The following is a 24,523-nucleotide window of genomic DNA, read 5'->3' as shown; positions in this document are numbered from 1 at the left end:
AGCAGTGGGAGAGAAGCAGGAGGGAAGTGCCGAAGCAGCGAGCCGCTATCTTACCATGTCATCTGCGGCGCTGCCGGCCTGCCCTCTGCTGCTCCTGAGTCCTGTTGCCTCCTCTGCTGCTCGCTTGTGCACTGCTGATGATCCCTTGGCTGCCCCATGCTGCTGCTGCTGCCGCTATGATGGTGACCACATCCGGTCCCCGGCCATCATTTAATAGGACAGCAGCACAGATGTTACCGTCGGCGCTGCGCTGTGTGACTTGCGCATGGCAGTCACTGATTTTTTTGCAAGGCAGGCTAAAATCCGGGAGGATCCTATACATTCCCGGGAGACCGGGAGAAAGAATCAAAAAGCGGGATACTCCCGCGAAATGCGGGAGGGTCGGCAACCCTGTCTTAGTAACATGACCTCCCCCATGCTTTGATAAACTGATCCCCACAAAGCATAGGCAGCTTGTTAAACCTCCGGCTCCTGATGTCTCTATCAGTACCTGCTGCTGCCAGGAGTCTGCTCTGCTGTCTGCGGTGAAGCTTGCTGTAGCCGGGACGGCACTTGTGTCATGACAGCGCGGCCATGCTACAGAGAAATAGACTGTGTGACGTGCAGGAAGTGTGTGGGCGGGCCAGGGTTTTGGCGAGATTGCGTATTTGGGGGACAGCGCCGCAGCCAATACCCGGGCGGCCCTGTTCTGCTGCGTGCAGGCAGCTCAGATCAGAAGCATGAGCAGAGCCGCCACTGCTATCGGCCACCCTACTCTGCTGGTAAAAATGTCACTGTGTGCAAGCGTGAGGGGGGTCATTAGGAGGCATGCCCAGCACCCCCGATGCACGCCTATGGAACAGGTACAGAGAAGGGCGACTAAGCTAGTAAAAGGTCTCGAATCACTAGAATACAAAGATAGGTTACCTAGGCTGAATATGTTCTCACTGAAGAAACGGAGGTTGAGAGGTGATATTATTAGTATGTTCACATACAGGATTGGGAATCATATAGAACTGGGAGATGATTGGTCACTAACAGGCCTATACTTAGGACACGAGGGCATGTACTGAGGCTCCAGGAAAAGAAATTCCGTACTGACTTAAGAAGAGGATTCTTCACCATTAGAGCAGTAACATTCTGGAACTCATTGCCGGTGCGGGTGAATACAGCAACTACTGTTAATGAATTTACTTAAAAACTGGATACATTTTTGGCCACTAACGGAATCCTATAGATATGACTCAAGTCAGTAGTTACACGTCAGATAGGCTGAACTCGGTGGACTAACATCTTTTTTTTTACCTTAATTACTATGTTACTATGTAAATCCCTCAGAACAAATGAAGACTCCAGAATGCATTATTTTGCAAAGGTGTTATGGTGCCACCTGCTGGCTGAAACCAAAAACTGTAAAACAAGTTAAAATTGTCACAAATCTGACAATTCAAGGCAGGTTTGTTTTGTGGTTATGTTGCCCTTTGATTCCACAAGAGATGGGATATGCTGGGCATACGCCTGATTATCGGATGTTGCTGTGAAGGACAAATGATTCTGAAGTTACTGGTGTTAGAAGGGGTTAGGCCAGGCATGCCCAAAGTCAGGCCCGGGGGCCAATTGCGGCCCGTGCTGTCATTTCAAGTGGCCCTCCAGCTGGAAGCGGGCAGAGCATCAGTTGTGGGAAGCACAGCACAGGACACTAAAGGTGGGGCCCCGGCGAGCGCGCCTTTACCTTGCTGTCTGCTGCAGTGAGGAGGTGCCCGCCGCCACAGTCAGATGTGTTTGGCGTCCTACCCCTGCTGCTGCAATCGTATATCACCCTACTTCACAATCACAGTGACAGCAGTGTTTGGGAAGAGGGGCAGCAAGGGGGAAGCTTGCTCCCATAACATGCAGAGTGGAGGAGGGTAGCAGCGGGAGCCCAAGCATCTCCTGTCCTTGCAGTGCCTGCTTTGCCTCTTCTTCCCAGGGGCTGGGAAACATACAGAGAAGGGAGGGGGCAGAGTGGGGGACATACAGTGAAGGAGGGTCAGGCTGGGGGACATACAGTGAATGGAGGCAGTGATGGCCATTCAGAGAAGGGGGAGCAGGGGCAGGCTGGGGGACATACAGCCATGGGGGCAGAGTGGAGTACATAGTGAATGGGGGTCATACAGTGAATGGGAGTCATACAGTGAAGGAGGGTCAGGCTTGGGGACACAGAATACCGTCCCCTCGCGGGGCTCACTTCGCTCGCCACGCTTCGGGCACGGTGGCTCGCTACGCTCGCCACAGGTTTATATCCAACTCCATGCCCACTTGGATAGTAAGGGTATGAAAAGGACCCCTTTTTCCCATTGAATTCTATGTTAAAATGGACTCAGACCATTTTAACATTGAATCCTATGGAAAAATCGGGTCCATCGCATCGCATCCGATTTGGTCGCATGCGATGCGATGCAATGTGCCCGATCCGACCCGATTTCTAAATCGGGCGCCCAGATACTACATAAGTACCAAACATTGCTATAGTGAGAGAACTAGAATCACCCCCCAAGTTCCCTGCAGCACAGGTGTCAAGGCCAAGCGAGCAGCCAGTGATGGCCATGCTAAGCGTGACATCACAATTCATACAAGTGGGGTGGATGGCCGGGCTGCCAGGTCATGCCATGTAGAGCATTTTTGTTGCCATAAATTATGCAAAAATATTTTAGAATTTGTATTGTGTGAATTTCAAAAGTATATTAATGCAAACCCCTGAGACTGAGTCTCCGAACCCCTGGGGTTCGATCAAACTCAGGTTTAGAACCACTGCATTAGCCAGTCAGCCAATCACAAGGGTTTTCCCCACACTGTTACTTGTGAATGACTAGCAGATAAGGGACATTGACTTCAGGTCACAATGACATAGAAATGTTCAGCTTTTGTGGGTTTATTTCTTCTTCATTGGACACGCATGAATTTCCCCATTACAAACACTGGAGAATTGCCCATTAATAGAGGAAAGATTAGACATTATATACCGTTGTAGGAAATGGCTAGTTTGCTTTTACTGTTCTAGGCCAGTATACTCAAGACAACGAAGTCTGTCTTGAGTATACTGAATTTATTAAAATGCTTACAAAGTACAAAGTAATATCAAAGTAGTTTCAGATTACAGATGGCATTAGTGTTATGTGTTAATCAGATAACTACATTGACAACGTTAATGGTAACCTCAGCAAAAGGAGGATCAACAAAGATTTGCCAACAAAAGTGTAGAATGTGTAAAAACTAGCGACACGCCCCTGCGATTAGGCCACACCCCTAAAAGGTTACCAGGGTCCGGGCAGCCTCTCAGCAGCACTGCTTGCTGTGTAAATGGGTGTGCAGCCCAGCTGTGATGTTTTCAGTCACTCCGTTTGCATAGTGCATGCTGAATGTTGACTATGATAATTGATAAACTCATATTGGTCGGCTGAATATAGGTAAACTTAATATTCGTAAACCTTCTGGGAGAACTGCACTTCCTAATAGCGCAAACCGCACTAAAATTCATCCAGCAGTTTTCGAGATGATGACATTCAGACAGACAGAGAGAGACGTGCTACAGGCACTTTGCTTTGTACTATGTAAGAATAAGGAAGATTTACTATCAAAATTCGTACACCAGGGGGCGCTGTAGATCCGCTGCATGACACAATGTACAAAACACTGGAAAATGTTCTCTCATTGTGGTGCAATCTGGAATGATCAAAGACAAATGTGAATATTCTGCAAATCAGGAAGAATGGAATATGCTGTTTTATCGTGCCTATAGGGTAATCTCTGCCATATAACACTACCCCACCCAGTGCTAGATTAAGCCTTTCGGGGGCCCTGGGTCACTTTAGATAGGGGGGCCCCCTCCCACTTGTCATTAATGGCCGCAAACTGCACAGGAGAATAAACTTAGTAACTGCAGGGGTGGGGAATTATATATATATATATATATATATATATATATATAAATACCACATGAAAAGCCTGTTTGTCCCTCTGTACCTTTGTCCCTCTGTACCTTACTCTGTAGGAGCCCTCACAGGCTCAGCTCTGCCTCTGTTTGAAAATCCTCCCATGACGAGGCTGCTGCTACTGCTGTCCTCCATGGGCCTGAGAAGCATGTGATGAGCTCCACCAATCAGAGCTCAAGCCTCCTACATAGAGTCTCATGGGACTTAGTGAACTCCCAGTAACGCACTGCACACTTGTGCAGTGTGCCTTGGCTCCAAATGATCAGCCCTATTAATTATTGTCACATTAGCAAATAGGTGAAGCTGTAGGGGAGCTGACTGACACCCCCCCCGCCCCCACTTAGTCCGGCCCGGACACCCCCCCTCCTACCCCCTGCTCAGAACAGCATTATTCTCAGAAAATGCATTGCTGCCCTCCCACCACACAAATTTTTCTGCCACTGTCCATAATAAAAATATTTTTTTAATTTTATGCAGCAAAAATAATGACTGAAATATTAAAATTAAGTATCACTATATTAAAATGAAGAATGGAGGTGACACATTTCCTGTGCTCGGTTCCATCTCTGTGCTCTGGTTCTACCATACAGGACGTGAGATCTGGGGCCCGGCTTATTGCCAGCACGACGGTGCCTTTACTGGAACTTTTGTCTTTGTTGCACATCCTGTGTTGTAATTGTGCTAAATCCCAGTCACTGCTGCTGAGGGATGACACCATTGGTTTAGTAGCTGCTGGGGATCATGTACTCCAGGGTGACCGAGTTCACTGTAATCCATCTTATTGCTTAATACAACCGCAACTAACAATTATGCGGAATAAAGGCTCCGTCACACCCTCTGTATACACAGAAACACACGGAGGAGCAGATCTCATTAACACGGCCGTGCGTACCATTATCTGTTACAGATTTCATCAGATTACGGTTCTACACCGACTCACCACATGCTTCCTTACAGTGAATGTTGATTGGTGGATAGCTCCAGCCACCGACCAATCGGCATGCTGACAGCAATCACTGCTGACGGCAGGTAGATAATGCAGCACTCTGCTTGGTGGATAAATCCAGCCATTCACCAATCAGCAGGCAGAAAATGCTTCCTAGCCATCTGATTGGGTGACAACCGCCGACCCGACACAGAAGAAGATGCCACGGTCAAAGGTCAGGGAGTAAATGGCATGCAGGAGATGAGGGCGGTTGGCTATTGGCTTAGCAGTTAGTGGATCAATAATTGCAGTATTGAGAGGGTTTGGGGCCCGATTCAGACCTGTTTGCTAGGCAGCGTATTTTCGATGTCTAGCATGTATGTAAACGCTGAATGCCCCCCCCCCCCCCCCACACACACACACACGCAGGGAGGGGTTCCGAATATCTGGAAACCCCCCTTGTCGCCAATATATCAGCTCTGCAGATGGTGCTTTGCATCCTCCGCACGATCCCCGGTATGGTTCCTCCTCCCCTCCACGATCACAGGCGCAGACTCCTCCACCCGCGATCCCCGGTACTCCTAAAGCACTTTCTAGCAGATCATTCCAGATCTTACTGCCTTTACTGTGAAGAATCCTTTGCATGTCCTGTGCAAAGAGACTATGAACTGAATATGGTTCTATGTGAAACACGGCTATGGTCAATATGTACTAAAGAAGCCCATATACTGCAGCGATGTCTCGCAGCAGTGTTTGGACACCCGATACCCTGCAAGCCGCTCAGGACTTTCCCGGGCGGCAGGGACGCATTCGATCAGTTACAATTTGTTGTGATGGATCGCATGTGTCCCTGCTTCCCACCCGTCTTACCGTCGTCCGGAGGGAGGTCCCAGGACGGGTGGTCGGTCTGACCACCTGCTCGGGTCCGATGGTCCGCGCATCGGTCCTGACGGCATATCAGGGACAGCCAATTTGGTCCGATTTGATGGCCTGTTTGGTCGAAATCGGACCAAATCAACTCAGTGTATGGGCACCTTAAGCCTTGGAGAGGGATAAAGTGGAGGGAGATAAAGTACTAACCAATCCGCTCCTGTAACTTTTAAAACACAGCCACATGGCAGATAGAAGCCAATTGGCTGGGACTTTAAATCTCTCCAAGACTTTAGTGGGCTATTCATTCTCAGGCGAATTCCTGTTTTTTGGGTGAATTCCACTCACCCTATTCAATCCCAGTGCTAATTATTCACCTGGGCAAAAAAGCATTGGCGAAAACCACGTGGATCAGAGAAATTGCCACAAATTCACGTGGTTTCGGTGGATTCGGTCGTTTTCGCCCATCTCTCCATTCACACAAAAAAATATCGGCAACAATGGACCCAAAAACAGGCGAAAACACCTGTGATTGAATATTAATCAGTGAGCCGATGTTTTCACCTATCCTGGAAATTCAGCTGGGATTGAATATACCCCCCCCCCCCCCTTATTAAATCTTTGTCTGTGGGAGAAGGGATCTGGCACACATTTACCATACCTTCCAACTGTCATCTGTAGGCAGATGGGACCTGGCACGCCGAAGGCTCGACCTTGATGAAAAGGGGGTGTGGTCTTGTGCAAAGGGGCAGGGCTCAGTGTCACAACCCCTGCTTTCATAATTTTGGCGGTCAGACCAGGCTCCCCTCCCAGCATGTGGCAGTATCCCCCGGCTCTCCCCACATCCACACCCACAGGCCCTGCGACTCGTTGGTGAGAGTGTCCAATTAGCTGTAAGCGGAACAATTGGGGGGTATGCTATACTGTAGGTGTGGCGGACTAATCGGATGTATTCTACTCTGCGCTTTGTGTACTGCATCGAATGTAGGTAACGGACCCAGATGACATCAATGACACGAATCATTAAGAAAGTGCCAAATACTCAGTTTGGTTTTTAATAGACACACGGTAAAGAGAACAACATTTTTTGTTTTTTCAAAATACAACATTTTATTTATTCTTAACATCCGATAAATAAGGAAAACAAAACAAAAAAAATATCCGCTAAGTTGCAAGCAGTGAATTAACCCACACGATCCATCGATTTTAAAAACATTACAGATTTCAGATCCTGCGCATAATAAACATGTGCGGCAGCCCCATCCCCTTCAACAACAAAAAAGAGGGTAACAAAAGTTTTGCCCCATTAAGTACACAAAAGTAAATCTTAAAAGGTGTACGACAGGTGTTATTTCATTTCTAGGTATAAAAATATATATATTATATACAGACACACACAAGAAAGCTGGCACTTCGACAGGATACCCTGAAGCGCTGTCCATTATATGCTGTGCACACACACCGACCAGCAGTACGTACTCCAAGCTCTGGGGCAACATCCCGTCCAGGATTGTGAAAGGCGTTGTATCCGACATCGCTACACACACAAACGTCAAAATGTAAGACAACTGTACACGCATATTTGTATGGATCATTTCCAAAGTTGATGTGTAAAGAGTTATTCTAATCCTAAATTAGGGTCTGGCCACCCACGCTACTCCAGGTGTCCTGGTACTACGATTCCTACCAAGATTCATTGGCATTCTTGTACTTGTAGTTACGCAATGACTGGAGAAGTATATGCTGGCTAAATTATCCTAAAATATAAGTTGCATCTTGTAGGAATGCGAATGTTATTTTGTTTGGAATCCGCACTAAGTTATACCCTCTAGGGATGGGGGGGTCAAGAGAGATCCTTGCTTCCCTTAGTGGGGTTCGGCTTGAGTAGCCTGGTACCAACTAAGGTGTATGTCTATGTACCCAATTGGACAGACATTAAACAGTTGGTGGTGCTCCCATGAGTCCGAGTGTACACTTGAACAAAATGGGGGAGAAAAGAGGACTCTTTTTTTGGGGCACTCTTATGATATGATGATTTAATCAATAAAACTTAATTTTTATTTAATATATTTTTAAAATATGGGGCTTACTCTTGAACGAGGTAGCCTTTGTTGACATAGGCTACCTCGTTCAAGAGTAAGCCCCATATTTTAAAAATATATTAAATAAAAGTTAAGTTTTATTGATTAAATCATCATATCATAAGAGTGCCCCCCAAAAAAAAGAGTCCTCTTTTCTCCCCCATTTTGTTCATCTTGTAGGAATGTAAAGGAGTAGGGGGTAAACAGAGCCAAAAATAAGATGTCATTGTTTACATCATTAACATTCTATTTCTTCATTGTTTCATTCGCAGGCAGGTGGGATTCTGGATTACAGGGATGACATACTCACAGAGGCCAACGGATTACTATAGCGATAAGCACAAGCAATCCATAACGCAACCTGAAGACATTTTCCATACTTTAGTATGAAATTTTCCCATCTCAAATGTGGACAAGTCGAAAGCGGAATTTATCCATTTTTTTTTAAATACATATTTAGAATCAGTTAGTGCAGGAGACCCCAGGCACAGTAAATGCCTTAGGAAACAATGCATATTGTAATGCTTAATGACGAGAGAGAAAAAAAACAAAAAACAAAAGTCCCATCTATCTCCCAATACATGAAAAATCCCAAACATGTAAACATTAAAATAAATAAGACATAAAACAAAGACTCCGAAAAAAAAAGCTAACAATAAATGGAGACGTGGGTAATAAGGATGGCGCGTTTCGCAGTTTTGCCACCCTTTTATTGCGGACCTGGCAATTACGGATTTTTTCTTTGTATATGGGATTATGGAGGGTATATGTGTACAGAATAATTAAAGATATAGAAAAAGGAAAAACTAGAAGAGCGTTTGAAGGCTATCTGGACATCTTGTAAATGAGGTTATAAAAATATCGACAAGTGAGAATATAAATAACAATTCATTAAAGAAAAAGCTGCTGGATGATAGTAATGTTGGTTCTGCGGTACACAGTAAGATTTTCAGGTTAAAAAAAAAAAGTTTAATACAAAGGTTTGGAAATATGGCCTAGCTCCATAAGGCACAATCATATGATACGACAATAGGGATTGCCATTGACAATTCAAAATCATCGAGGGGCCTATGACCAATATTGAATACTTTTGCCATTGATGGGGGAAATACAGGCTGGTTTCCCACCATCGATGATGGACAAGCCCGTAGCCTACTGAATTGTAAAGTTGGGGTGTGAGCATCTGTGGTTGAAACCATTGATGGTTCTCCTACACATGGTTTCACTGCATGGAAGTTACCTATCAATGGTGACCATCGATGGTTAACCCACTAATGTCCAACCCTTCCGACAGAGCAAGCCACAGCATATCGGCTGGTTTAATCTTGGGCAAGCTAAATCTAATGAACACATAGGAATAACAAATGAGCAAGCAGGTCCAGAGATAAATATTATTGCGTAGCCCGAGTTATGATGGGTACACACTTTAGCGATACCCGGCTGATTGGGTTCGATCAGCCGAGTGGTATGTATCCAGCCTTGAGCATTGTAAACCACTTATCGGCTAGCAATCCTGTGTCAACACTGCATACACACTTATTTCCAGAGAATGGTCTATCGGGAGAATGGGCTGATGACTATATGGGCGTGTGCCCAGATGAAGTCACATTGGGATAACTATGACTTTAGGAACAAGAGGATTTCATTTAATTTTAAAGGGCTCGTTACAAAATATATGGGTATGGGCCCTAGGGTCGACACTATGAAGATTGACATACATTACGTCGACCACTATAGGTCGACATGGCTAGGGTCGGAAGGTCGACACAAGCATTAGGTCAACAATGGCAAGGTCGACAGTCAAAAGGCTGACTTGAGGGTTTTTTTGGCCCCAAATTTCATAAGTCAACATGGACACCGTCAAAGTGTACCATGTCCCCTCGCATGGCTCTTGCCATGCTTCGGGCATGGTGCCTTGCTGCGCTCGGCACACTTATATTCTCACTCTATGCCCTAGTGGTTGGTAATACCGCCAGTCGACACAAGACGGCTAAAAAAAAAAAAAGCATGACTGTTGACCTTTCCATCATCGAACGAATGCTTGTGTTGACCTTCCAACTCGGTCAACTTTAGCCGCGTCGACCTATTGTATTCTGACCTAGCAACCATATCCCCTCAGATTAAATAATCATGGCCACGCTGAACGCTGTATAAGAAAAGTGTTTTATGCACTGTATAAAGTGGTCTACGGAACGCATGTACTGTACATGTAGTCAGGCCTTAGGATTAGTCACGTCTCACTAAGCAGCTAGCTCGGCAAGGTCGTAGTGTTCATCGCCTAGAATCCTTGTATGTGTCCTTACCCGGCAGATCAGTGACATGAATGAATGGTCTCATCTACCCCAGGTCCTTACGACGGGTTACAAATCTACATCATACTGGGAATTTTGGAGTTTTCTGTTGCGATTAGGATGTATCATCATATCAAATGACAGGATTGGATTGTACGTAGACATTTAGCCACGACAACATGAGTCACAAGCAGAACGAGGGTCGCGCTCTACCTACCAAGCAGATAAGGGTGGAAGGATTTGATTGTAATATTTGACAGATTATTATTTAAGTGCACCTCCCACTCTCACCACCGGAGGCAGCTGATCACAAGGATCCACGCTAAGGGAGAATCATTGGACCAGTGAGGCCTCCGAGAAACTTGGCGAGCAGTAGTCTCATCATGGATAAGTGTCCGTCACAACCTTACGTTGTAGGGAGCCGGATAGGGTCAGACAGGATTCCAGTACCTGCAAGTATTATTAGAATGTACTTTTTTTTGTGTGTGTGGGGGGGGGGGGGGGGGGGAGAGGGGCTTTAATACCAAGATAGTAACACGGGGTCACTGGTAATATATTATAGTGCAAAACTGAATTTAGAAAACATTTGGGAGCAGCGTCAATCCATATCTTCTGTGACATTTACCTTTCATGAACACGTCGATAGCCGATTGTTGACCCATCATTTTAGTTGCGCTCTCGACAGGCGCCAACAATGCCGGCATCATTGCAAAAAGTCTGGTGGTCATTGAGCACCACTTCTCCACCATTGGTCTTTTGACTTGCAAATATTATTTAACCCAAAAGATTTATAACGGGGACCAGTTGATTTGGTGTATGCGGACAACCTTCCCATTGTTGGTTGTTTAACCCTTTTTATTATTATTGAATGCTCCCAAATCCAGACGGTGCTCATCGTAGCCAGACAGAGCGGAGACGTATTATGACCGGAGCATGTGTTAGACAAAGATCTCTGTAACCACAGGTATGAGTGACTCATAACCCAGTGTGTCATGCCAATGGCTGCCACCTTGGGCTCAGCTGTTCAGACAAGGAAATCCTGGGTATACGGGCGAGGAGCAGCAATATAAAAAGTGTTCTCTTTCCTTCCGGACAATAACCGCCCTTATTCAATTACAACATGAATGCAGAACCCCCTCACGTACAATAGTGCTTGGCCTGGGTCAGGCTGGTCTTGGTTTCCGTATTTAAAGGCAAATGTAGCAATGCAAATCCCCCAAAATAATAAAATACTGTTACAATATCCCTATGGACCCTTGTATAAAAACATACTATATTACGTTCCGCATTCAGCATCCCGATGAGCATTTCAGCAATGGATCGGCCCCAAGGACTGAACGCAGCAGTGATTGCGTTACTACCTGTTCTGAATATCTCCGACGTGTACCTAGGGTTGGATATTATTTTATCTGGAATATTAAATCTATTCCTACAAGGTCCCTTTATCAATTCAACCATGATCACACACATAGAAGAGGGTTGCAGAAGTAGAACCACGGCTAACATATATAAGTGGCCACAAATCCCAGCTCTATAGACACTACAGAGCGTTGGCACACTATAGACGCTATAGAATACAGCCCCCGCGATAACGAGGGGGGAGGCTGGTGCGCGTCGAAGGCGCAACAGGATGTAGCACATGCTGCCCTGCAAACATACAAACGTCACGTGAAATCCCAGATTGTCAGAAGTTCATTATTTCTCTACATAAGATTTAAAAAAAAAAAAAAAAAAACCACAAAAAACACAAAAAACTTTTTTCTTATCCAAAGGCACGAGGGCATTATATTGCCACATTGTATAAAACCATTTTTTAAATATATAATCTGTCGGCAATCCTTTCATTTAAGCAACTTTGCACTGTTTAGCAGAACACCGTGTCCCGGCGCAGTCTTTGGCAAGGTATGACCTCCGCCATCACGTGGCATCTTCTCCCTGCAACCAACAATGGTCTCCATGGTAGTTTTTGAATCTTTGAAGTTCATTAAACAGCGAGACCCTGGAATTACTGTAGCAAAAGGGTAAAACCTCAAAAAAATAAAAAAAAAAAAAAAAAAACTAAAAACCCCATACATAACAATTCTGTACCTCCATCCAGTGAAGCGTAAAATCCTCAAATAGATCCCTTAAAGTGCCCAGAATAAAGACAGTAATCATCGAAAAATAAGAAAGGATGAAATGTCTACGTTGTTTCAGAGATTGGAGAACCCCCAACCATATCTGAACCCATCCGGGAGTCCGATACAACATGAAGGATGACAGTAGCCCCCGTGCAGCCTCTCCGGACGGACGGCCCGTCATGTCAAGGCTGCAGAAGGCCACCTAGTGTGCTATCCAGTTACGACAATGAGGTTTCTGAATGACTTGTCCGTAGTTGGGAAGCTACAGCCACCAGCTACCTTCACTCCGAGACAATTTCCTGATACGCTAGAGAAGAGAGTCCTTCCTTTGTAGCACATGTTACAAGGCCAGAAGGGTGGGGGAGTTCAACGAATCGGAGGACTGGTCCCCGCTGCTGCTGCTGCGGCGGTGGGCTTTAGAGCAAGACTCCGACGGAGAGGTGGAGGAATCCTGATCCAGCACACTTGGGTAAGTGAAGACAAGGTTGGCTGCGTTAGGCGTGCTTGGCGGTGTTGAAGTCATAACCACCGGTGTGTTGAGGGGCTCCTCGTTGAAGAAGTTGGCGCCGATGTTGATGGGTTTAATCACGGACCTCTGAGTTTTGTCGCCGCCGGCGAGAACAGAGTTCCCGATGTCCTCCTCGACCGGTTCCTGTTTGACGACCACCCTGCTCCCCATCATGGCGCGGACAGCGTGAACGTTGTGCGAGGTGCTGGTCCTCTCGTCTGGGTGTATCTTACACATGGGCGAGTGGGCGACCAGCATGAATTCCAGTTTGTCCTTCTCTTTTTGTAATTCCGCAATTTCCTTTTGCAGCCCTGATTTTTCTTGTTCCAGTTTTTCAGTTTCCTGAAAGGGAAATCAACGTTTAATGTTATATTTGCCATGGATGTGAAATTCAATCAGTGAATCTACACAATGAATAGCTGTTTTTAAAAAAGGTGCTCTATAAAAAGTTTTTAAAAAATTAAAAAGCACAAAGAAAAAAAACACACACACACACACACACACACACAACACCACGGCATCTAATATTTTTTTATTTATTTTCCATCCTATGAATGATCCAATTCATTGGCCTGTATATGCCAGGAAGTGTTGCTCCAAATACATTATTAGTATCATAATTTATTTATATAGCGCCACAAGGGATCTGCAGAGTTCAAGACCGTATAGGACAAGTACAGGGTTATAACCATATCTGCAGCAGCAGAAGATATATAAAAAAAAGTATTGGGGTGGCGTAAAACCGAGGTATTCAATGCCATTGATGCATGTATGGAGAGGGTTTAGGCCAGGTATTACCAAACTATGGCAATCCAGCTGTTGTTAAACTACAAGTACCATCATGCCTTGCCAAAACTATGGCAAGGCATGATGGGATGTGTAGTTTCACAACAGCTGGAAGGCCACAGGTTGGACATGCCTGGATTAGGTAAAAGAAGGCACATAGAATTTGTGAGAATTTACATTCTAAGGGGAAGGGGCAGACAGACAGGAGTGACACAAGTCACAGAAGTGAGCAGATAACAGCCCATTATTTATGTCACCTGGCATTGCATTTTATACATTCTAGCAACTAATAAGAAAAGGGACTATTTACACTATTAAAACAGGGACTTTTTTTTATTTTTTTATTCATTTATTTTGCACGTTACCGGACAGTTCAGTCGGAATCAATTTGTCCCCAACTATCTCGCCGTGTTCAGCTGAGCGCATGTCCGTCTAGTACAAAGCACTATTTTTCCTGTGCAACTCTATTTGGTGCGAGAACAAGCTAGCGGCATTGCTGGTTGCAATGTGGCGCTATTGAACTACAGGTCAGCGGACCAGTGGTCCAAAAACACCTAAAGCAGCGGTTCCGAAGGGCTGTGCCGCGGCACATTAGTGTGCTGTCAGCGGTGGTCTGGTGTGCCGCGAGAGATGCTTGCACTCCTGTCACTTCGCCCGGTGTATGCGAAGTGGCGTGACTCGTGCACGCCATGTTGCCTTCCCCCCCACCTGCTAGCAGCAGTGCCAGCTTCAGCACCAGCATCCTGCCGCTCAGCTGAGGAAATCCACTAATTATGCTAGAGGACCAATTAAGTTTTGTTTATATAATTGACGAGGTGGACATTGTGAGGAATTGCCTGTGGGAGGCATTGTGTGTGTGGGGAGGGGCGGTGTGTGGAATCACTGTGGGAGGCATTGTGTGTGTGTGTGTGTGTGTGTGTGTGTGTGTGTGTGTGAGGGGGGGGGGCAATGTGTGAAATTACTTGGGGTGCCAATGTGTTTGATTATTTTGGATACAATGTGTGGTACTCTGTGGGCCATTGTGCTTGTATACCCGCACCTGTATGTTTTATTACTGTGGGGTCCAATGCGTGCGCATGTGTTTTTTTTTCCACGTGGGGACGGATTGCGTACCTTGACAATTTTAAAGTCTTGTATGGTGTGCTGCTAGCTGAAAGAGGTTCAAAAATCACTGCCCTAGAGTATCAGAATATTTTTCACGGCACCCCCAAAAGTTTGTTACCATGAATTTCAGAATTATTTTAAATTAAATAAGTTGTTATTATAGGTCATCCTCAGGTCCAGTTATGTGGCGAGAGACAGGATTCACTTCTGTTTATCCACATACTTCATGACTGGAAGCCACAAGAACAGTTTTTGCCTACAATGACCATAATTAATTTTTAATCGGTTCTGGACCACTGCTCTAGACCCCTACAGTTAGAAATCACACAGGCTGTTTGTTGGCTTTGAGCACAGTACAACATCAGAGGTGTTGAAATTGGCCACAAGGGTTCCTGATTCAAGCTGTCATCAGCAAGTGGAAGCAGATAAGGGTTACATACCGCCTGGAGCTTGTCGGTTAACTCCCGTCTCCTGTTACGACACTTTGCGGCTGCAAGTTTATTCCTTTCTCTCCGGACTCTCCGTTTTTCCTCTTCCTCCGGTGACAGCTGCGGATGAACAAGAACAAGACTATGAAGCAAAGAGAAGGTAACAGGCGTCCCTCTGCGGTCATAGCAGCCGCAAAAGCAAAAAAAAATCCGTTGATTTAGTAGGAAGTGGTGGTGTTCTGGGATTGTGCAAGCCGGGGAGTGTGCTAATCACACCGGGATGGCACAGACACTCTCTGCGGTTAGAACAAATATACATTTCACAACCTCATCTGTCATCCTTCTAGTTTTTGACGTCAAATGGAAATTTGCCTTTGTTTATGTTAAAAAGGGAGTTAAAGCCTCAGAGGGAAGCAAAAGATCAAGGAGCAAAGGGTCGGAATAACACCAGAGACTGGGAATGTTCCGAAGCCCAGCTGCATCGCAACCAGCGGCTTGTCCTGACCTTCCAGTACCAACAAAGAGAATCTGCGAAACGCGCTAGTCTGCTGACTCAAGAGGTTTCAAGAATTGGGGCTGATATCAACGATTTGTGGATGCGGTGGCACAAAAACTTGCCTATCAGGATATAAAAAATAGGAACTAACAGGAGTTCAAAGAGGGACAGTTTATAATGAGGAGGCAGGGACATTTTCTACTTGGTGGTTCCTCAAAGAGTGCCGACCATCGTTGGCTTTCATTCTTAAACCGTAACATGAATCATTGCAAAATTTCTAGTTTAGCATCGATATGTGTTGCAGTTTTAAAACAATAAGTTAAAGCCAGCGATCGGCCCAATATTAACCCTTTGAGTTGCCAACATCTCGGTGAGAGATGCACGAAACATCTGCTAAAAAAAAAGCCAGCATTGCTCACATTTGTTATATCAATTCAAATAAAAAAAAACTGGGTGTTAAAAAAGATATTTCCTATATAAGGTAACATTACAGGTCATGGTGATGAATGAAGATGATTGCTTGGCAATTTTCACATCTATTTTGACAAATTCACTTGGCACTCAAAGGGTTAAATATACCCCTTGTGGTTTAAAGGGTCTGTCCTGGAACTAAACATATTGACAAAATGTTGATACAAGCATTAGGTCGACATGAAATGTTTTCTTTCTTTGGGCTTTTTCATGCGTTGCGTTCCACGTGGACTACGATTGGGAATGGTAAAGCACCCCGGAGCGCAACGCTAGCGGAGTAAGGCACTGTTAAAAATATCAACCTATACAGGCACCGAGCCCAAACCATGGAGAGTGAAGTGTTACACTTATTCCCCAAACTCCACTACTGCAGGCCAGGTTGTAAGGATCAACTCGGGGGGGGGGGCAGACCGTTAAATCGAAAAGCGTAGGTCGACACATGAAAAAGGTTGACAGGCATTAGGTCGATGTGATCAAAAGGTTGACACAGACGAAAGGTTGACATGAAAAAAGTCGACACTTTTTTAAGCTTTTTGTGTGTCTATGTCGACATATTACGGTACACTGTACTAATATACTGCTGCGCTCGCCATGCTTCGGGCAAAAAAAAAATTAAAAATAAGAAGTGAAAAACACATCTCGACCTTTGACATGTCAACCTTTTCCTGGTGTCAACCTAATGCATGTATTTACCTACTGTCTGTCTACCAATAGGGGTCGACTTAGACAATGTCGACATAATGACCACATACCCCTTTAAACCTGGAATGTAATGGCAGCGTTTGGGAAAATCTGTTCTAGAGCAATGTAGAAAGAGAAAGTGGTTTCGAGATTTACTCAAAGTTACGCAGCTGGTGGTCTCCATTTACCTGCTCATCTCTCCGCCTCCTGCCAGCCGTGGTGCCAATGGTTTTGATGACCCCTGGTCGCTGCATGGCTGCATGGCCGCCAACTGTTGGGAGGTTGGGCACTGAATGTCCATAAGAATGCGGTCGCCCATAAGGATTGGACATGGAGGTGATGACAGTAGGCTGGACCATCCACTGCAAGTCCTGGCTGGTGGTGATGGCATTGATAGTGGGAATAAAGGCACTGCTGGATCCCGGCATCTCGTTCCGGAATTTCTGCAGGGACAAGAATGGAACCATTAGGGGACAAGCGATAAGAGACATAAGGAAATAGCACAAGATAATTACGGACAATTGTGGCACAGTAGGGTCTACATAGCTAATCAACACAGGCCCAATAGCACATGTCCATCAACACAAATCCACCACTAACGGTCCACCAACACGAGTCCACCAGCATGAGTCCAACTGCACAGGCCCACCAACACCAGTCCATCAACACAGGCCCACCAACACCAGTCCATCAACACAGGCCCATTAGCACACGTCGATCAACACAAATCCTCCAGCAAAGGTCCACCAACACAAGTCCAACTTCACAGGCCTACCAACACAGGCCCACCAACACCAGTCCATCAACACAGGCCCACCAACACCAGTCCATCAACACAGGCCCATTAGCACACGTCGATCAACACAAATCCTCCAGCAAAGGTCCACCAACACAAGCCCACCAGCACCAGTCCATCAACACAGGCCCACCAACACAAGCCCATCAACACAGGTCCACCAACACAAGCCCATCAACACAGGTTCAACAACACGAGCCCATCAACACAAGTCTCATCAGGGAGAATTGAGTGGCAGGGTTATCATTTCGCTAATGGATGCAAGTGTGGTAGGGACACCCGGAATATATGCCCCCTATGCCCGCCTAATGATATCACTAGACTGCGGAATGCCTATCTTAGGTGGTTGGTGGGAATAATGTGACAAGTCGGCCTTTGTTTCTCCTGTCCTATGTGGCGTTGTTGTCACCTCCTTTCCCTTACCGCATGTACAACATGACAACCACGGCTGCCACCTGTTGCCTAAAATCACCCAATGCCTTCACACAGCGGGTGCGGGCAACTTGTGGCCTGTGCCAATATAAGGCCTTCAAATGATTACAAACCAGTAGAACAGGGACCAATAGAAAAGGCCGGCCAGCGATATGTATCAGGACAAACAGGCAGAACCTGTGCACATGCTGGGTGACCTACAAAGCTGTGAACTGTGTGGGGGTTTTGATGACGGAGGTTGAGAACCACTGGTCTAAGGGAGACAGTCAATCAGTCGACATAGACAGGAGGTCGACTCATCAACTTTTTTTTTTTATCTTCTTCATACATCACCATACACGTCAACTCGGAATGAGACCGGTAAAGTGCTTGAAGCATGGCGAGCGCAGAGGCACACTAATATGGTGTCAACCTATTGATGATATAAGTTTTTTGGGGGTGTTTTTAAAAAAGTTGACCAGGTAGTCCAGCAGCAGCAGCACCTGAGGCCGTCGGACATGCTCTTATCTATTGGAAAGACGCAGAATAGGATGTTTTGTCCTCGCTAGATGTAGAACATGGGTGAGGTCTTGTTCTCTCTGCACCTGGCGGGGGATGAAGGTAAAATATGACAACTGCACCCAGCGAGAGAGAGAGAACAGGGACAATACAATGATCTGCCGCAGGCTCAATCTCCCATGCTATGGAAAACATCTGTGCTCCGAGCTGAAGGCAGCCGCCACCTGATTCAGCCGGAACACTTAACCCCTTCTTACACCCTATGCATCCTCATGCCCAGGCTGGTCGGTATCCTGTCCCTGGGATGGCAATGTCTAGGTCGACCACTATTGCTCGCAAATGACTAAGGCGACACCTAAGAATGGTCGATATATACCCTAGGTTGACAATGACAGAAGGCCGACACAAGCTGAAGGTCGACATGTACACGGGCGACACACGTTTTTCATAATAGTGCGCTGAGCGCAGCGAGCCAAGTGAGGGGACGAAGTACACTTATATGGTGTTCGTGTCGACATATGTCAACACAGACACACACAAAAAATTTAAAGATTGTGTCAACCTTCTGAGTCTTGACCTAGGGTATGTCGACCATTCTTAGGTGTCAGACTGCGGTTACCTCCAATCTTCTGCCACAGACAGTCGTTATAGCACAGATACATTCCTAGGCCCGAGCCACATTTTACTGGATCCATGTCCAATATGGCATCATGCGTCACAGACATATCCGGGCAATTGGCGCCCTGGCGGCTGAATCAGTGAGGCCGGACGATCCCTGCACATACTGATGGGCCTCGCCATAAAGCGCATTTGCAGTCGGGAGAAATCAATGGCGGTTATTCCGGTTGATTCGCACGGCTGCGAATTCGCTGCCTTGTGAGTCCACCAAACACCCCCACGCGAATGGTGACCTGGTCCACCACCCACCGTGTGTTTGTTACATAAACACCTGCCTGTGCGGGAACACCTACATCCTCCGATGCTGGGCTTTCCCATGGGCGAGTCCCCCAGCTCGCAGCCCCACAACCCCCCCCCCCTCAAGCCGTACCCAGCTAACGCACATCTCAAAAACAGTGCGCTCGCATGCGAACTCGCACCCGAATAAGGTCCAATGTCCAAACAATCACAAACAGGTGTATACAGGGACCGCCAGGATTTATCAGTCGTCTCATGCAGAGTTACACACAGAGCGGTAACATTGGATGCCAGAAGACATACTAGGGGGTTGGGGGTCAGTCACACCACACAGTGGAATACGCCAGGCAGAACCGGGGATCCCAGTCAGCTCATTAATACAGCTAATTATATATATATATATATATATATATACACACACACACATATATAATCATGTAATGTCAGTCCCTCAGTCTGGACAGGTTTCGGTTACACAAAGCACATGCACAGGGAAGCAGACATTACATCGCGTGTCTAGGACAGAACTATTCAAATCTTCTGCCAGGAAGAGCAACAGGCCAAATGGAGCAGCAGCAGGTGCGCACAGTGGAGGGTACAACATAAGTGCGCTATATCCATTTCCTGGGATTATATATACACATAACGAAGAGAGGTTTCCCAACTACTCAGTTATCCAACGCCCCCATTCAGGAATATCGCCTACATCACCCCAATCTGTGCTGTTCCCCGTTACTTATTTACCAATTCCCTGGGGCAGTGTGCGGCTGGGGCAGTGTGCGGCTGGGGCAGTATGCGGCTGGGCGTCTGGGGCAGTATGCGGCTGGGGCAGTATGCGGCTGGGCGGCTGGGGCAGTATGCGGCTGGGCGGCTGGGGCAGTGTGCGGCTGGGCGGCTGCATTATAAGAATGTTATATAAGATACAAACTAGCTATAGGATGACTACAGTACAATAGTTCTGCCCTCAGTTACTGGACAACGTCTTTTTGCACTGTCAATGCTTCTGATTATATAACTGGAAAGTTACAAAACCCAGCAGATAGAGAAGAACTGCAGCCAGTACACAAAGCAAGAATGATACTGTGACATATTACAGTGCAAGCCATCTAAATTTGGGGGCAGGGGGTACTACAAGCACTAATGTATCAGAGGACACAGAGAAGGGGGGGGGGGGGGGCTCAGAGACAGCACAATAGGATACTACATAGTTACCAGGAGCTGTGAATCAGGACAGGCTCATCCTGGTGCATGGAAACTTCCTTCTCAAGGAATAAAGGCAGCGCAGGAGGGAGAGGCAGGAAATCACCTCCCACTGTAAAACGAACTTCCTCTGATCTCCTTCCCCTTACACTGTGCTCCATTTACTTAATGCCCAGGTGTGGTCACAGGCACTCCCAGGGCTTTTGGTGTAACCCTTGCCTGCCCAGGGGTGAGCCGCACGGTATAAGCAGGGGGAGAGAGAGAGTGTTACCAGGCAAACACAGATACAAGCGACACAACCTGCACCAGCTGAGGTCTGACAGGTACCATTAATGGGCGTGGCTCATAGTGTCGACAGGAAATAGGTGGACACCAAAACTTGCTCCACTACCGCTTTTGACGTTCCCATTTTTAGTCTGCGTCGATGGTAAATTAGGAAAGTGTTCATAAAAAAAAAAAGGTACTTATGTAGTATCTGGGCTGCCGATTTTTTGATTGTATGCCTTAAGTTAAGGCATACAATCAGATGCGATGCGATGCGATATCGCATCGCATCGCATCCGATATCGGATGCGATGACCCGATTTTTCCATAGGAATCAATGTTAAAATGATTCCTATGGAAAAATGGGTCCTTTTCATACCCCTACTATCCAAGTGGGCATGGAGTTGGATATAAACCTGTGGCGAGCGTAGCGAGCCACCGAGCCCGAAGCGTGGCGAGCGAAGCGAGCCCCGCGAGGGGACGGTATTCGTCCCCTCGCGGGGCTCGCTTCGCTCGCCACGCTTCGGGCTCGGTGGCTCGCTACGCTCGCCACAGGTTTATATCCAACTCCATGCCCACTTGGATAGTAGGGGTATGAAAAGGACCCATTTTTCCCATTGAATTCCATGTTAAAATGGACTCAGTCCATTTTAACATTGATTCCTATGGAAAAATCGGGTCATCGCATCGCATCGAATCGCATGGTCGCATGCGATGCGATGCGATCTCCCGATCCGACCCGATTTAGAAATCGGCAGCCCAGATACTACATAAGTACCAAAAAAAAAAACTTATATAGACCTTTTCACATTTTGAGCATAACCATGTCAACATTCTGCATGTGTGCCGACCTACTTCCATGTTGACCCAGATCCCAATATAAATAAAAGGACGGAGTTATAGAAGTTGTGTCCTCCTAACACACAACAATGGCATCCAGTTCAGGGATTACACTGTGAGGGTCCTTGGCAAGGGTACGGGTCATACGGTCGACTGTAAAAAGGTTGACACATATTAGGTGGACCACTGAAGGCTTACAGGACTTAAATCGACACATGAAATAGGTTGACAGGGTCGGAAGGTTAACACAAGCATAAGTCCGACAATGGGAAGGTCGACAGTCAAAAAAGGTCAACATGAGTTGTTCAAGTTTTTTTGACCCGAATGTCGACTTAAGTCAACATGGACACATGGTATGAAATATCGCCAGTTGGCACAAGTCAGCTCAAAAACAGTGTTGACCTTTTGACTGTCTACCTTTCCATTGTCGACCTAATGCTTGTGTCGACCTATCGACCTTATCCCCTTTGCACGCTAAATTTAAACTGAATATAATTCTGCCACCAAAATTTTTTACATTGGCCAATTATCTGCAAACCGTCTGGCTGTTTTTGCCAACACCATTCTCTCCTGTGAGATAATAAAGCAATCCATTTCATGGGTTCCCATCCCCCCACCCTCAGTTTACTGGAAGCTGGCTCTAGGTTTCCCCCTCTCACACAATCTCAGGAAGCAGTCTCGCTGTGACCTCTGGGGGGCAGTAGTGGGCTACACTCAGCAGGAGACTGGGAATTCTTTTATTTCTGGGAAAGTCTTATTTGATGTGTGAGGAATGTCACAAGCCGCTGGCACCAAGTATTTCCCTCCCGCTCATTGCAGTTCTATAATAAAATAAAAAATCTGGATAGAATTCCTTTTAGGGAGGCGTATTATAAAAGGCACATTTCCCATACACCCCGCAGAGCTGTTCTGCAATCACCTGCTTTTTGGTAATGATATTTTGCAATACTCCCACCCAAAAATGAAGGGGGGGGGGGGGGGGGGGGTGAAGCTGGAATTTCAGAAATTTGGTGATATGGGACTATGACGGTGTCCCACAGATGATATCTAACCTGTTCCTGGAAGGATTGCAACATATTCCACTGGTGGAAACGGCTGAGGGCTACACTACAACTAAAGTACCAGGCTCAGGTTTATGCTGCAACATCCTCTGATGATGAAATAGTCCACATGCAAGCAGGACCGGATTACAGCCGCCCCGGGATCTGCACCCCTAGCGACATCATTCGCCAGTGTGGGGAGCACAGGGGCACAGGAGAACTGGTGGTTCTCTGTGGCGGAGTGTGAGCTGGGGGCACCACAGTGTTTTTTACACGTTTGTGGTGCAGAGAAGATTTACACATTATACTATTTAATAATAGTGACAGCATATCTGGTAGGGGCCCCTCACAAGTTAGTACCTCTGGGGGGCCGCCCACAAATGTAATCAACTTGAGAGAAAGTTTAAGCCCCATACACACTAGAGTACATTGTAAAATATATCACCCAAAAAGGGGCTTCTAGTGGGTACACCAAATATCGTTAACGAAACGCGCGCCCGTCTGCTGAACATGCAGGCCAATTTGGCGACAGTCAACAACCCACATGTTGAGTAGATCCCGGTGATGTCACTAAACGATATCGTTTACCGATATCATTCAGTGTGTACACTAAATATCGACCAATATTAACCAGTGTTGCCTAGTGTGTATGGGGCTTTAAACTTGTCGGTACTCTTTACCTAAAACGGCGCCCACGATGTTCATCGCGGTTGTCGGGCTGAAAATCGCGGTCATCGCGGTGATTGAGGCATCGCGGGTGTTATTTGCGGTACAAGATGACCGCGATGCCCGCGATTCCTCAACTTTTTCATCGGCACCATGAAATAACCATCACTTTTCTGTTTTCCACAACAAGAAATCGCGCCCATCGCGGTCATCGCGGGCACATCGCGGCCACATTACTGGGCACCCGCGATGCGACCGACGCGATGATTGATCGCGTCGGTCGCATCGCGGGTGCCCAGTAATGTGGCCGCGATGTGCCCGCGATGACCACGATGGGCGCCGTTCTAGGTAAAGAGTACCAACTTGTCTTTGATCAAGCAGTGATAACGATCACCCGTTCCTACATCAAATATGATTACATTGCTGCTGGGGGCAGTCTAGGCGGCGTATGGGGGTGTGGCCAGCGGCTAGATGGGTACTTTGAGGGGGGAGGTACAATTGCAAGATTGTGGCCACACCCACAAAAAAAGTGCTTGTAGGCCACGCCCCCTTTCCGGATAGCCACGCGCCCAAATTTTCACCTGTGTCCCTCTTCAAGCAGCTTCAAAGTTGGGAGGTATGCACAGGTGATGGCAATTATACATTACCAGGGAAGTCCAGATACAGAGCATTTTCTCCCTGAAGGAGAGGGTCAGGTAGGCAACCATGATTTAACTTTGATTCTCCGTGACATGCTTTATCCCATGTAGTAGGATTTTATATGATACATGCATACACACACTTTTGCCTTCTATGCTTGTGCTCCATACTCAGATGATTACATATATAATACAGTTCCAGCTGAGGAGGCAGCGCCGTGTGTGGATGGAAGGAGATGTTGGACAGACCACAGAGGTTAGTGGGACTGCAGCCTCAGGCAATGTTGGGCAATCATTCAGAACAAACAGGAAATACTGAGCATACTCAGACAATGCTGAAATAAAGGCAGCAGCCACGTGACCCACCCGCAGCCCAAGGTACGGTGATAAGATCAACAGAAGCCAGTTGTGCTCCTAGTAAGTGATACAGGGGGAGATGTACCAAGTCCTGCAGAGAGATAAAGTACCAACCAATCAGCTCTTTAAACACGGTCTGCTTTATGTGGGAAGCTGGCTGGTTGGG

At 46.5% G+C, this 24,523-nt stretch overlaps 2 protein-coding genes across 8 annotated transcripts in view; both read right to left on the bottom strand.

Annotated features, from left to right (window-relative positions):
* The window catches only part of LOC146062843 (phospholipase B1, membrane-associated-like), a 172,952-nt gene extending 162,131 nt beyond the window's left edge, over positions 1–10,821 (bottom strand). Inside the window, exon 1 of the mRNA XM_083174849.1 lies at positions 10,743–10,821. Coding sequence (XP_083030975.1) covers positions 10,743–10,821 — 79 coding nt within the window. The remainder of the gene's footprint in view (positions 1–10,742) is intronic.
* Positions 10,610–24,523, bottom strand: part of FOSL2 (FOS like 2, AP-1 transcription factor subunit) — a 79,946-nt gene continuing 66,032 nt past the window's right edge. For 6 of the 7 annotated variants that reach the window (XM_083175476.1, XM_083175474.1, XM_083175478.1 and 3 more), the window contains 3 exons: positions 16,900–17,154; positions 15,076–15,183; positions 10,610–13,087 (listed from right to left, as the gene is read on the bottom strand). In XM_083175476.1, coding sequence (XP_083031602.1) covers positions 12,578–13,087; positions 15,076–15,183; positions 16,900–17,139 — 858 coding nt within the window. In that variant the 5' untranslated portion in view covers positions 17,140–17,154 and the 3' untranslated portion in view covers positions 10,610–12,577. Of the gene's footprint in view, positions 13,088–15,075; positions 15,184–16,899; positions 17,155–20,564; positions 20,707–24,523 lie in introns of those variants that run through there. The other variant, XM_083175479.1, reaches the window with a different exon arrangement.

The sequence above is a fragment of the Crinia signifera genome, chromosome 3, assembly GCF_055691185.1.
Source record: "Crinia signifera chromosome 3, ASM5569118v1, whole genome shotgun sequence".
In the NCBI taxonomy this organism is placed as follows: domain Eukaryota; kingdom Metazoa; phylum Chordata; class Amphibia; order Anura; family Myobatrachidae; genus Crinia; species Crinia signifera.
Note: the sequence above shows the minus strand (reverse complement) of the source record. Positions and strands in the feature narration are given on the sequence as shown.